Source organism: Cnephaeus nilssonii (genome assembly GCF_951640355.1).
Source record: "Cnephaeus nilssonii genome assembly, chromosome: 11".
Lineage (NCBI taxonomy): Eukaryota > Metazoa > Chordata > Mammalia > Chiroptera > Vespertilionidae > Cnephaeus > Cnephaeus nilssonii.
The window spans coordinates 68,561,198-68,576,071 of NC_137082.1; the positions used below are offsets into that span (position 1 = coordinate 68,561,198).

The following is a 14,874-nucleotide window of genomic DNA, read 5'->3' on the forward strand; positions in this document are numbered from 1 at the left end:
ATGGAGGAGGTAGTACTTAATGTGGGCCAAACAAAAAGACATTGTTGTAAAAAGGTAAATACCAGCCCTAGCTGGTTTTGCTCAGTGGATAGAGCATCGGCCTTCGGACTGAAGAGCTCCATGTCAAGGGCACATGCCCAGGTTGCAGGCTCGATCCCCAGTAGGGAGTATGCAGGAGGCAGCCAATCAGTGATTCTCTCTCATCATTGATGTTTCTATCTCTCCCTCTCCCTCTCCCTTCCACTCTCAAATCAATAAAAAATATATATGTGAAAAAAAAAGGTAAATACCAAATCAAGATGGGTAATAGAAATAGTAAGTGCTCTAAGAGTTGAGCAGGAGATGATCAGCAATTTCTAGGGAGATTAATCTGAGAAGATTTCTTCAAAGACATGAGACATGAATTTGCCTGAGGATTGGGTGATACTTGGATTAGTGCAGGAAAAATATTCCAGATTGAAAAGCCAAAAGAACGGAAATACTGTGGTAGATGTCGTGTAAGTTAAGTCTTAAGAACAGCTTAAGTAAAACTGAGGAAGTTGGATTGGGAAATAGAGGAAAGGTAGCAGTTGGAAGGGGCCAGATTTGTTAGGGAGGGTACCCAGAAGTGCAATAGTGAAGCTGCAATTGGAACAGGTTGTAATTTGGGTAGTTAATCTGGTTTTTATGTGTTGAGTGAATTGAAGTCTGGAAGGTTGGTTTTCATTTTGTTTTGTTTTTGGAAACTTACTGGTGCCAGCATATGGGTTTGGATTGAATTCATAAATCCAGTGAAGAGGGAAAACAAACAGGATTGAAGTGACTTAATGGAGATAGGAAAGGAAGAATCAAAGTTAACTTTCAAGAACTTAGACCTTGATAACTGGGAAGATTATTTTTTTTTAATATATTTTATTGATTTTTTTCACAGAGAGGAAGGTAGAAGGATAGAGAGTTAGAAACATCGATGAGAGAGAAACATCGATCAGCTGCCTTCTGCACACCTCCAGCTGGGGATGTGCTCGCAACCAAGGTATATGCCCTTGACCGTAATCGAACCTGGGACCCTTGCGTCCACAGGCCGACGCTCTATCCACTGAGCCAAACCGGTTAGGGCTGGGAAGATTATTTTTGTCAAAAGTGAAAATGTCAGGAATGAGTGGGTTGAATAAGAAGTTTATTAGATATGTTGAAGTTAAGTTTCCAGTAGAGTAGACTGTCTCATGAAGAATATTGAATCGGAGCAGACCAAACAAATCTGTGACTTCAAACATTAAAAAACAAACATTGGCAACAAAGGAACTAGATTCTTCATAAACCTCAAATTGAGAAAGACCACTACTCATTAACTATGTTGAGAAGACAGTGTGTTCTTACACTTTACTATGTGTGTCATATTGTAATTTTTCTTTTTTTCTCATAACTTGATTATCCTGCTAGATATTTTAAGGGAAGTTTTCTGCACTTCCAGGACAACTCCTTTGATCACCATTACTTTGTATGAAATTGTGCATTTGTTCTTTTTTTCTTCGTGAGTCTTGCTCCTTACTATGTCTCCCCAACTTTGTTCCCCTTTTAAAGTCTCTTTCAAACAGGTCTGGTAGGAGAAAATAGGTTCTTGGAGAAAGACACTTTTACCTTGAAAACCTATTGAGATTGAGATGCTAGATTGGCATGCATAAGGAATGCCGAGTTACTACTTACTCCCTGAAGCCTGATAAGTACTATGACCTCAGTCAAAACCTTTGGCTTTGGGTCATACATTCTTTGTCCTGATCTTTTGAGATTGTAGAACCTAGTCTTTATTTGCTGAACAGATGGTGACTTGTTCAAATTTTAGTCATGTTCTCACTGTTTTTGCTACTATGTTTGGGGTGGGCGGGTTGGAGGGGGTGCTTCCTCTAATAAAGAGCTGAAGGGTTAGCTACCTTCGATTTCTTTGTCTTAGCATCTTCTTGCTACCTCCCACAGAGATCCATATGGCTTTGGAGACAGTCGAGATTCAAGACGTGATCGATCCCCAATTCGAGGAAGTCCAAGAAGAGAGCCCAGGGATGGAAGAAATGGTCGTGATACCCGCGATAGCAGAGACATGCGAGACCCCCGAGACTTGCGGGACCACAGAGATAGAGACGTTCGGGATCACAGAGACAGCAGAAGTATGCGTGATGCTCGGGACATGAGGGATCTTAGAGACTTCCGTGATCTAAGAGACTCTAGGGATTTTCGAGATCATCGAGACCCCATGTATGACAGATACAGAGATATGAGAGACTCCCGAGATCCCATGTACAGGTAGGTACATGTACAACTATTCTGCTTGGGGTTTTTTTGGTAACAGTATTTTTATGTGTGTTCTGCTAAACTAATTGAAAGCTCTGAAGGGCATGATTTTATATTTCCATTGTCTATCAAATGGCAGATATGCTGCTCAGTAAATATTTTAGCAAATGAATTTTGGTCTCTCCCCATGGCCTATGAAAATGGAAAAAAGATGAAATGCAAATTGTTTTGGCAGTGCAAAAGCACAGGGAAGATACACTTCGTCAGGAAAATGCACTTCATACCTACTAGGGTGGCTATAATTTATTTTTTAAGAACACACACAGAGCTCTAGCTGATTTGGCTCAGTGGATAGAGTGTCATCCTGCAGACTAAAGGGTCTCCTGGGTTCAATTCCAGTCAAGGGCACATGCCCAGGTTGCTTGCAGACTCAATCTCAGTAGGGGGCATGCAGGAGACAGCCAATCAATGATTCTTTCTCATCATTGATGTTTCTATCTCTCTCTCCCTTTCCCTTCCTCTCTGAAATAAAAATGTGTTAAAACACACACACACACACACACACACACACACACACACACACACACACAAACAAAATAGCAATTGCTGGTGAGGTGTGGAAAAATTGGAACAATATTTTACATTGTTGGTAGGAATGTAAAATAATGTGGCAACTATGGAAAACAGTTTGGAAGTTTCTCAAAAAGTTATAAATGTAGTAGAATTACTATGATCAATTCCACTCCTGACTATACCCAAAAGAATGGAAAGAGGCAAACAGACACTTGTACATGAATGTGCACCGAAGCATTATTCACAGTAACTGAAAGGTAGATACAACCCAAAGTCCATCAGTAGATGGATAGAAAATGTGATGTATTCATGCAATAGAATAGTATTCAGCCATAAAAAGGAAGATAATGCTGATACCTGCTGCCACATGGATGGACCTTGAAAACATGCTAAATGGCCCTGGCTGGTTTTCTCCGTGGTTAGAGCATCAACCCAAGCACCTACGGGTCTCTGATTCAATTCCCAATCAAGGGCAGGTACCTCGGTTGTGGGTTTGATACCTAGCCCTGGTCTGGGCACTTATAGGAGGCAGCCAATCGATGTTTCTCTCTCCCCCGCCGCCTCTTTCCCTCCCTCTCTGAAAACCAGTGGAAAAAATATCGTTGGGTGAGGATTTTAAAAAATACATTATGCTAAGTGAAATAAGCCAAACAGACACAAAAGACAAATGTCATATAATTCCATTTATATGAAGTGTCTAAAAAAGGCAAATTCATAGGCAGAAGTATCTTTTTATGCCCCATTCCCTTCTTTAATGGGTAGAGTTTCAGTTCAGAGTGTTCTATTTTAAGTGATGAAAAATTACTGTGTGTGTGTATGTATGTGTATGCATATATAATATATATATATACATATGTACATATATATATGTATATACACACACACACTGTATATATGCACATATATACATACACATGGAACAGTTCCTCAAAACTAATATCAGTAATTATCACCAGGCCCTGGCCAGTGTGGTGTAGCTCAGTGGTTAGTGTTGGCCTGCGCACACAAGGGTTGCTGGTTGATTCCGGTCAAGATAGCACTACCTGGGTTGCAGGTTCAATCCCCAGTTCTAATCAGGCCAGTGCAAGAGACCATCGATATCTCCCTCTCTCCCTCTCTCCTTCTCTCCCTCTCTCCCTCTCTCCCTCTCTCCCTCCTTCTCTCTCTCTCTCTCTCTCTCTCTCTCTCTCTCTCTCTCTCTCTCTCACTTTCTCTCCTTCTCTTCCCCACCCTCCCTCCCTCCCTTCTTTTTTCAACCCTCCCTCCCTGCCTTCCACTTTCTAAAAACCAATGGGAAAATATCCTAAGGTGAAGATTAACAAAAAATAATAACAATAATTACTACCAGTTACTTTGTGTTTGCTTTATGCCAGGGACCTTGCAAAATGACTGGATTCACTTTCTGTGAATCCAGTCATTTTGCAAGGCAGGTTGACTCATTTGCAGCCACAGAGGTAATAAGCAGTGAGTCCCAGATACCAGCATACCTCATTTATTATGCTTTACAAATTGAAGGCAAGACCCTCCACCAGCAAAAAGATTACAACTCGCTTTATTGCGATACTTGCTTTATTGCAGTGGTCTTGAACCAAACCTACAATATTTTCCAGGTATGCTTGTACAAACCTCATTGGTCCAATCCCAAAGTCCTATGCCTTACAATGCTTATTTCCTCACAGGGGACTGGGTCTTGAAGAATTCTTTGTATCTGATTTTTTCAGGATAGGACAACAGTTTTCATTTTGTGATAATTTCTTTAACTTTACAGGAGAGAAAGCTCTTATGACCGATACTTGCGAATGGATGACTATGGCAGGAGAAAGGATGACTCTTACTTTGACCGTTACCGGGATAGCTTTGATGGAAGAGGCCCTCCAGGCCCAGAAAGTCAGTCTCGTGCAAAAGGTAAAGTAGCAGAAACAGTTAATTCCTATTACTGACAGAATACTGGACCAAAAAAGAGGAAACTAATAACCAACTGAAAGGGGGCAAATGAGGTGGCTAACAGTTTACAAAAGGAAAAAATACAAATAGCCTATTGATATGTAGAGAGCATTTTCAATGCAAATTAGTGTTATCTGGTTTAGTCATCTAAGAAGAAGAAATAAAGATGAAATTTCATCAATAAGAAATTAAAGATTGGAGCTAAAGAGGTTGCTTGCGTTTTGCCCATTATGCAAATAACTAGTCTGCATTATCTGTGAAGCATGGGGTTTGTGGGCTTGTTTCTTTATTTGTTTGTTTTATAATTTTTACCCAGCAGAATCTCTTTAAAAAGACAAAGATGCTTTTTAAAAGTATGGTTTTCTCAATACATCTTTAAAGGTTTTTAAATTGCTTCATATCTAGTTGAGTAATAGCAATAGGTGATTCACCCCTCTGGGTAAATCCTATCTAATAAAGAGGGAATATGCTAATTGGCCCTCACCGCATTACAAAGATAGCAGCGCCCACAGCCAATAAGGAGGGAATATACTAATTGACTGCCCCGCCCTCAAAGATGGCGGTGCCCAGTCTCCCCAGCCCCGCCAGGGTGACAGGTGTGTGGCAAGGCCGGGCCCGCCCCCTGGCGGACCCGGCCGCTCCCCGTTCCTGCCTCTAGAGTTCCCCAGCCCCCCAGCTGCCCAGGGACAGCCCAAGGCGAAGGCAGGCCTCAGATGGCGGCTGCCCAGCCGCCAAGGGCCGCCCGAGGCTTGCGCTGCCGGCAATGACAGCAGCAGAGGGGTGATGGGGTGTCGCTTCCCCTGATCGTCAGGTCGCCTCCCGCCCCGCCCCTGAGGGCTCCCAGACTGTGAGAGGGGGCAGGCCAGGCTGAGGGACCCCCCCTCCAGTGCATGAATTTTCATGCACTGGGCCTCTAGTAAATTAATAAGAGCCTTTCTAGAGGACAGTGTGGCAGTGTATATCAGATGAGGCATTAGAATGACCATGCCCTTTAATCCAACTATTTCAATGGGTTTTTATAGTAAAAAAGAATACTAATGGTTATTTTTTAACACACACACCACACGTCTACACACTCTTTCACTCCCTCACTCACACTCTCTCCCTCACTCCTAATGGCTATTTTTAGGAGATAGTCTAGAGGATTAATAGAGAGAGAGAGAGAGAGAGAGAGAGAGAGAGAGAGAGAGAGAGAGAGAGAATGTGTGTGTGTGTGTGTGTGTATGAGTGTGTGCATGCGTGTGTGTGTGTGTGTGTGATGATGATCTTTGCCTGCAGGTAGTTCAGAATTCAAAGTAAGGCCTGTGACTTATTTTTATTTAAAAAAAAGCACAATTCATATTTTAGTTTTCCCTGGTGGTATCTTGCAGAGCGTTTGAAACGTGAAGAACGGCGTAGAGAAGAGCTTTATCGTCAATATTTTGAAGAAATCCAGAGACGCTTTGATGCTGAGAGGCCTGTTGATTGTTCTGTGATTGTGGTCAACAAGCAGACTAAGTAAGAACCCTTTGGATATTTCTCCTGAGTAAGGGGAAGGGTCAGAATTGAAATTCAGGCTCCCTCTTGGCAGCTCTACCCACTGAACGTGGTCTGTGTATTCTGGCATTGCTGTGCTGTCTTAGCCAGAGTTTTTTCAGTTGTAAGACAGAAAACCCATTACAAACTGGGTTGGGCCTCAAAGGGAAATTTTTAGTTTGCTTGGTTTGGAAGTTCAGGTATGGTCACATGCAGGGTCAAACCATGTTACCAATTTTGGGTTTCTGTGTTGCCTTCATTCTTAGACAGGCATTCTCCTTGAAAAGGCAGAATGGCACTGGCCCTAGACATGTATCTTCCTGGCTTAGCAAATACAATGGAAAGAGAGCTTCTCCTTCCTAGTGCTTCCATCTAACGTCCTGAAATTGTTTTTCATTGGACTAACCTGGCTCATTTTCCCATTGCTGGACTAGTCACTTTAGCCAACAGTGCTGGGATTCCCTGATTGGCCAGGGCTAGGTCATATGCCCATCCCATCCCTAGAGCTTAAGGTGACTTAGACCTGTGGAGCCATGTGAACTGAGTTAGAGAGAGATGCCTTCCCAAGGGAAAATCGAAGCGAAAATATATGCTGGTCATCCAAAGCAGTAGAGGTCCCCCTTCAAGGGACAACCCCAACCCCCCAGTACCGTGGGAGGCACGTCTCTGCATTTGTCAGCCAAGTATGAAGTCTTTTTTGTGAAGTGCCATGGCCTTGCAGAAATGTTAGGCGACCATGCTAGTCAGTCCAGAGTTCACAGCACTGTTTTACTCTACCTCTGTTTTACATTCTTTCCTTCAAGAGGCAGAGCGGAGAAGCAGAAGAGTATAGCGGCTTGCTGGCTTGGCAGTAGCTATGTGTTCTTTCCCTTGGTGATTAGTAAATAACTTCATGTATTTCTAGCAGTTTGGGGTTAAAGAGCCAATTTCAAGGCAGAAGCTAGGGAAATAGGTGTTGACACTAAGCAGCAGACAGTTCACAGGCTCTGGGCTGTCTTGTTTAGAAATAGATGCTGCTTTAACTATAGAAATGGGGGTTTTTTTTGTTTGTGTGTTTTGTTTGTTTGTTTGCTATCATTTTTCTAAGCACCTATTCTGTACTACCCCCATGCGAGGCACTTTATGTAAAATATTTTTAATCTTTACAGTAAGCATGGTACATGTGTATTCATTCAGTTTTTTTGTGTGTGTGTACGGCAGATGCTAGGTACTGGAGCTATAATGGTAAACACACACAGCAGCCCCTTCTTATGGAACTTACACCCTAGTTGAGCAGATATATTGGCGATAGGACCTATGAGGAGAAATACATCAAGGACCTAATTTAGATTGAAGAGAAGGTCAAGGAGATGACATGGGAGCTGAGCCATATTATTCCTGTTTTATTGGTAAAGAAACTGAGATTTGTAAGAGGTAAAGGGATCTGCTCAAAGCTTCACAACTTTTCAAGTCAGTGTTAGAGCTGGGATCCAAACCCGTCTTTCTAGATGAAAGCCTATGCTTTTCCCATGATTATGCAGCCTCCCCAAAGACAGGTCTATTTAGGCAGTGAGACCGTGTAAGAAAGGACTGCTGTACTAGAGAATTAGGAGAAGGACCTGGCTACTAACTACTGCGCTGCCAGCAACTTTATATAGAACCATTCGGAGCCAGGATAAAGAGAAGGAAATCTAGACCCTTGGAGTCTGAAGAGGGCACTGGGGAGACCCTGGGTTGAACTCTCCTAAGTAGCACACACAGCTGGCTGAGGTGCAGCAGTGTGCAGATGGGGAGTGCTTACCTGGATTCTGTTTGTTTCTACAGAGATTATGCTGAATCTGTGGGGCGGAAGGTACGAGACCTAGGCATGGTAGTGGATTTGATCTTCCTCAACACAGAGGTTTCGCTGTCACAAGCCCTGGAGGATGTTAGCAGGGGAGGGTCTCCTTTTGCTATTGTCATCACCCAGCAACACCAGATTCACCGCTCCTGTACAGTCAACATCATGTTTGGAACCCCACAAGGTATGGAGGCCCAAGTGGGTCAGAATTCCAGAGGTAGTCACTTAGTCCATTAATTCTTTCATGCCGAAATCAGAAGAACCAGGGTTGGGGCAAATGACTCATATATTTCAGCTCAGGTATGGTAGGGCCCTTTGATAAGTGAACTGGTGGAGATTTACATGGTCATTTATTCGTCTGATAGTCTTTTAGTGGATACAGTTCTATATAAGACATGTGTTTTCTCCTTAGATATGTACAGGGGTGTGCTGGCAAATGTTCAACAACCAGTTCTGGGTGAGGAAATGAGGGCAGTGTGGTTTGTAGCATTTGCTGATTTTTGTGGTGCAAATGCTCTGACTGTGTCCTAGTTCAAACCACCCATGTGAAGTCACTTCAGGGAGAGTTAGGAAGAGATACGCAGTCAGCTCTCGCCAGTGGGAAGAACTGGTGCATACTACATGAGTGTGATAGACTCCTTGCTTTCACCAAACTTTCTAATAGCAGACAGAATACCACAGGCAGTTGGGATGCTATTTGTAAGTGTGCTAAGCAGAGGGACTGTGAGAACAGGGAGAGGGCCTTGACCTCTTAGAGGTCCAGGGGAGGAGGTTCTTTGAAGTCCTTCCCTGAAGTGACTTTTAGTACTTTGCACCCAGAATGTTGAGAGTCAGCCAATTGATGCCCTGCTCATTGCTCTTTCAACACAAGACTTTTCCCTCTTCCCACCACACACGAGATCTCTATTTGTCTGACTGGTTATACCCATAACCATAAAATGCGTAAGACTCTCCTGTGTGTCATTTGTCTCTCTGAGGAATAGTCCTCAAGATATATGAGTTCATTTATATAAAGTTTTGAGAAGTCTTCTCACCACCCTGTAAATCACGTTGCCCAAGGAGAGGAGGTTACTTAGGGTCACAATTTGGTCTTAATCCGTTACCTTTGAACTTACGAATTCAAAAACAGTAGGCTAGCTCTATCCCGAGAAACACCGTGGAGAGCCAGACTTTACAGACGGGCTTTTTGACCCCCTGCAGCCGGCCCTCCATGGTTATTCCCCACGAAGTCTTTTTGAATCTGTGAGAGGCTATCATGTTTCTTTGATTTTTACTACAAGTCTGTGATCTAGGAATTCCAAAAAGAACCAGCTCTGTACAAAGATGTGCATTCCCCACCAAAGAAATCCATTTACCTGTCTTCCCAGCTTCGTCTCCTTCCCCTCCCTTCCCCATCCGAAGGCTTTTTGTTACTGGTTTTCTTGCTGGCTTGAGATTAGGAAAGGCTTGGTAGATAGAGTTCAGGAGTGGGCACTCAGATCTCTCTTGGGAGAAAATAATTCCTGTCATTCCCTCCTGCAGAGCACCGCAACATGCCCCAGGCAGACGCCATGGTGCTGGTGGCCAGAAATTATGAGCGCTACAAGAATGAGTGCCGGGAAAAGGAACGCGAGGAGATTGCCAGACAGGCAGCCAAGATGGCCAATGAAGCCATTCTGCAGGAAAGAGAGCGAGGAGGCCCCGATGAAGGAGTACGCGGGGGCCATCCTCCAGCCATCCAAAGCCTCATCAACCTGCTGGCAGACAACAGGTACCTCACTGCCGAAGAGACTGACAAGATCATCAACTACCTGCGAGAGAGGAAGGAGCGGCTGATGAGGAGCAGCACCGACTCTCTGCCTGGTGAGCTACGTGGCAGGGCCGAGGTGAAGTTCTGACTCTGCATTTCTCTAATTCCCAGGCTCTGTTGGGAGGGTGGGAGGCCCATGGCTCTTTGGGGTGGGTAAGGGAATGAGCCCACCCCTGTGTTTGCTTATGGGCCTTTATACTGATAAAATGATAACTTAATATTTGGGCTCAGAATTTTGATCCCTGTAGTTAATCTGGTGATGGATAGACTAGTATTACTCCCTGGTAACCAAGGTGGATGCCCTTTTTTCTTTAATTAATTCTCTGGGGGAACGAGGCTGTCTTCTGGAGACAGCTCATACCAAGGAGTGGCCCCTTTGGGAAATTGATGTTATAGTCTATGTACTGTGTGATTGATGTGATCAGTGATTGTTGTTCTTCCCTGGGCTGCCAAGCCTCCTGCCCATGGAGGGTACTTTCAACCAGATACCTCCTTCTTCTGTCTTGTAGGCCCGATTTCCCGCCAACCACTCGGGGCGACCTCGGGTGCCTCGCTGAAGACACAGCCAAGCTCCCAACCGCTCCAGAGCAGCCAAGTGCTCCCCTCTGCTACACCCACTCCAGCTGCGCCCCCCACCTCCCAGCAAGAGCTTCAGGCCAAAATCCTCAGCCTCTTCAATAGTGGCACGGTTGTGGCCAATAGCTCTGCATCTCCCTCAGTCGCTGCCGGAAACACCCAGAACCAGAATTTTTCCACACCCGTAAACAGCCAGCCTCAGCAAAGATCACAGGCCTCTGGCAATCAGCCTCCAAACATTTTGGGACAGGCAGGATCTGCTCGGAACATGGGCCCCAGGCCTGGGGCTCCTTCCCAGGGGCTCTTTGTCCAGCCTTCCAGTCGCCTGGCACCTGCCAGCAACATAGCTAGCCAGAGGCCGGTGTCTTCCACAGGTATCAACTTTGACAATCCAAGTGTACAGAAGGCTCTGGACACCCTGATCCAGAGTGGCTCTGCTCTCTCCCACCTGGTTAGCCAAACCACAGCACAGGTGGGACGGCCCCAGGCGCCCATGGGATCTTACCAGAGGCATTACTGAGGCTCAATCTCAACTATTCCCGGCTCCCTCATCCCTGGCCGCCTCCCATCTATTGTGTTCTAAGTAGTTATTTGGAGGATGTTCTTTGCGCCTATCCAGGTCACATCAAATGTCCTACGTTTCTACCACCTGCTCTCTCTTCTGCCCAATGCTGTGTTGCTTATTCCTTCCAGAGTCAGAGTTTATATTGCATTTGGGGTTGTGTATTTTTTTTGTTGTTTTTGTTTTTTTTGTAGAAAATAAATATTTCTGGGGTCACTTGGGTGGCAGTATAGGTGTCTGGGCTCAGTTGATATTTTATGGGTTTCAAACATGGGTTTCTCTGGTCTCTCTGTCACCTGGATTTGGGGGGTGGGGAAGAAAAAGCCAAGCCCCAATTGGCTGAGTTTGGAATGGCATTTTCATGTCAATAGCCTTTGTTTGTTTTCCAGCCTCACAGGCTAATCAGAGCTCCAGCTCCTATCTGCAGCTCCTGCCCAGAGTTGCATAGCAGACTAGGCTCAGCAGGCATGGTGTCATTGTGCCCACCCCTACGTTGAGGGGTCTGCTCAATGATGTATAATTTAGCTACTCTGGAGTTTAGGAGTGTCCATGGCAGCCACACAAACAAGATACTCTTCTGCCTGACACAGTATTGTTGGTTTTGGGTTTTCTCATTTTTCTCTTCTTCTGCTCTCATTTCATTGGAGGATCTCCAGTGGACTGAACATTTCCAGTCACCAGCAGTTTAACATAAACTGTGAATCTGGGCCCCAACCACTCTTAACCCCCCCTTAACATTTCCATCAGCCTCTCCTTCTCCAGTGGTAGTTTGATGGAATCCGTTCTGAGAAGGCAACTCTAGACTCTGGCATTGAACACCCATTTTTTCAGTGATTGAGTTTTGGGCTTAAAAATCAATCTCTTGTTTTCTGAGTAGCAGGAGGGAGGGACCATTTTGATGTCAGACTTTTGGTAGCTGGACATGTTGTTGATATAGGTGGCTGTTCCTAACTTTTGAGCCAGAATGAAATTATTAGAGGGAGGACTTCTGGCTGCTGCTCTAAATGGAGCCAAAGGAAGCTGCCCTCTCCCTAGGGATGGTGCTCATTAGAGCCCCGTGGATCATAGTCTCAAGGGGCCTCTGGCAGGGACGAGGGAGAACAGTGACTTCAGTTGAGTCCCTGCCAGTGGCTAAGCAAACAATGGTTTAAAAAACTCAAGGTCCCCAGATGGCAGCATTTTATGTTCTGATCTGTTTGTGTTCTATAGTGTTTTTCCCTCTTTGGAACTTGTGTTGTTGATAAGATAAGATGATTACTTTTTAATTAAAATGAAAAAGGAAATGTGTCGTCGTCTTGGAGTGTGACTATCTGCAGGACCTCTTTTGGGGGCCTTCCCACTGAGGGTTGGAACGTGAGGGTCCCTGGAAGCACTGACTAGTTTCAGTCTGCTGTGAGGCCTGCCCCCTCTTGTCCTCAACCTATGCTCAGGCCTCAAAACCTCTTTTAACCCTAGCTTCTCTTCAGCTCACCTAGTTAGCAGCTTTAATAACAATTCAGAGCAGACGCCTGCAGGCTAACTGCAATGCTGTGTGAAACATCCTTGTTTGTGTAGACTTTCAGTGTGTCAGCGGGCTTGTCCTCTTATTCTAGGAAAGGAAAGCAGGGCCGTGAGGAGGCCATTTCTGGCAACTGGCCAGTGAAGTTGGTTACTCTCCTGTTTTGATTTCATCTCAGTTGCCACCCTCTGTTCTGCCCGTTATGCAGGGAGTTGGGAGAACCATAGTTACAGAATCTGTAAGAGCCTTCAAGAGCATTTAATAATAGCCGGCCCCATCAGGAAACGGTGTGGGTGTGTGGGCACAAGGCCTCCAGTGGGTTAGGGGCCAAAATGCAGACAGCACTGAACCTGACTGATCCCTGCTCACCACCTCATGCGGTGATGTTGGTGCAGTGTTCTCTCCACTGGCCCCTGCTGCCAGTTCCTTCGTCCCTTGAGGGCAGGGCTCAAAACTGTCAGTACACTAAGGAGGCCGGTCCTCCTGGAGAGCCATGTTGAGTAATCCTCTTCCCAACTACTAATTCTTCCCCCTCACATGTCCAAACAGCACACCTCAGGCTGTGAAGGGTATAATAAAATTATTTTTATTGCATTTTGTGCAGACAGGAGTCTAAAAAATACAGTAAAAGCTGTAAAGCATTAAATGGGAGCATTCAACAGTAAAGGAAAGACCAACCCTCTCCTTTTCATATTGGCACAAAAAACACAAGGTCAGTACTGAGGCAGAATGCGGAATACTGAAACACTGAAAATTAAAGGCAGGCCTAATAATAGTAATAAATACTCTTGATTTGGTTTGCAATCTCTCCTATTTACAAGGGTTTTCAACTTCATTGCATTGCCCTGCACGTAGATCGTCCAAAACAAAAGCAACACTAGTTATCACTACGAGGCTATTGAAATATTGCACTCAGAATGAAAGTCACTTGGACATGAAACATCTAGCTACAATGATTATAAAGATAATTTGATGAATGACATGATAACATTCATAACAAATATTGCACATGTAGCACAGAAAACTTGGGTTTTTGTTGTGGGATGTTTGTTTTCATCCATGGAAACTGCTCTTGCCAACCTGACAGTCTGGGCCCAGATAATGCAACTTTGGTTCCCTAATTGGTGTTGATACAACCCCTCCCCCTTCTGCCCAGCCCACCACTTCAGCCTGAATGCTCAGGCCTCACAAGGCTAGACCCAGTTGTGATTCTCAGAGGTCTTTTGGAGGAAGGGGGCAGGGGAGCTGGTGTCTAATATCCAACTTTCTGGTTACTACCTGGAAGAGTCTATGCAGCACCCTCATCAAGTCTCAGATGGGCCTTGGCCTGTCAGACATCCAGACCTACCTCCAGCCACACCTGACCCAGTCAAGCTGGCACCAGCTCCAGTTCTTTGCCTACAGCTCAAAGGAAAGGAGGTGGTGAGGTCAGGAGTACCTAGTAGCCCCAGCTCTGGGAGCTGGGCCGGATGTCTAACTAGGTGTGAAGGTCAGGGCCCTGGCGCTGGAGGTACTGGACCCAGTCAGTCCCAGAGGGCACTGGAAGGAGCATGCAGTGCCTGTCCCCCTTAGTAATGTGCCCTGGGAGAAGGGAACCCGGCCAGTGCGCCTTCTCCACAGAGCAGAAGTGCCAAGGACTGCAGGTGGAGTAGCCAAAGGCCTTGGGTCCTAGTTGGAGGAGGGCAGAGAGGCGCTCAGAACAAAGCACACCGGACCGCAGGCCCCATTCAGCTAGAGGCCGCTGCTACACAGCGAGGGCCCGCCCTGGGACGCGCAGAAAGGTGGCTGGGTCCCCGAGGCTGGAGCTGCCTAACGGGATGGGGGCGGGGGGACGGACTTCAGGGGCAGCGCTGGGACCTCCCCGGTGGGTACGCACCTACACCGAAATCGCTCCCCTCCTCCCTCACCAGTCCCAGAGAGAAAACTCCGGTAGGGAACGCCCTCCAGCTCCCAGGTGTGTCTTTGGCGAGGAGCCATGGGATAGGGGGAGCAGCCGACTGAGGAGAGGCGCCTGCTCCCGGCGAAGGCACCGGGACGGGGCTTCCTGGGTGGGGCGCGGCCTCTCTTTCCGCCCTGAGAAGCACCCCCCGCCCCCAATCCTGGCCCCAGCTTGCATAAAAGCCGCGACGAGGCTGCACGCGTCTCCGCAGCCGCAGTGGAAGCTCACGTCCGCTGGGAGGCGAATCCAAGAAAAGCTGGACGCTCGTCTCCCCTCCTCTCCGCCAAGAGCCAGAGGGAAGGATCGGAAGCCAAGGGCGCGCGGAAAGGGCGAGGCGAGAGCGGGGCCGGGGTGTGGAGGGACCGGGACCAGGACTCCCGCCCGGGCCTAAAGCACT

At 46.2% G+C, this 14,874-nt stretch overlaps 1 protein-coding gene across 3 annotated transcripts in view; it reads left to right on the forward strand.

The window, feature by feature from the left end:
* NCOA5 (nuclear receptor coactivator 5) overlaps positions 1-12,340 on the forward strand; it is a 29,340-nt gene extending 17,000 nt beyond the window's left edge. For 2 of the 3 annotated variants that reach the window (XM_079783955.1, XM_079783956.1), the window contains 6 exons: positions 1,951-2,274; positions 4,604-4,740; positions 6,150-6,276; positions 8,098-8,297; positions 9,635-9,955; positions 10,412-12,340. In XM_079783955.1, the coding sequence (XP_079640081.1) occupies positions 1,951-2,274; positions 4,604-4,740; positions 6,150-6,276; positions 8,098-8,297; positions 9,635-9,955; positions 10,412-10,998 (1,696 nt within the window). In that variant the 3' untranslated portion in view covers positions 10,999-12,340. Of the gene's footprint in view, positions 1-1,950; positions 2,275-4,603; positions 4,741-6,149; positions 6,277-8,097; positions 8,298-9,634; positions 9,979-10,411 lie in introns of all 3 variants that reach the window. The other variant, XM_079783957.1, reaches the window with a different exon arrangement.
* The last annotated feature ends 2,534 nt before the right edge of the window (positions 12,341-14,874 follow it).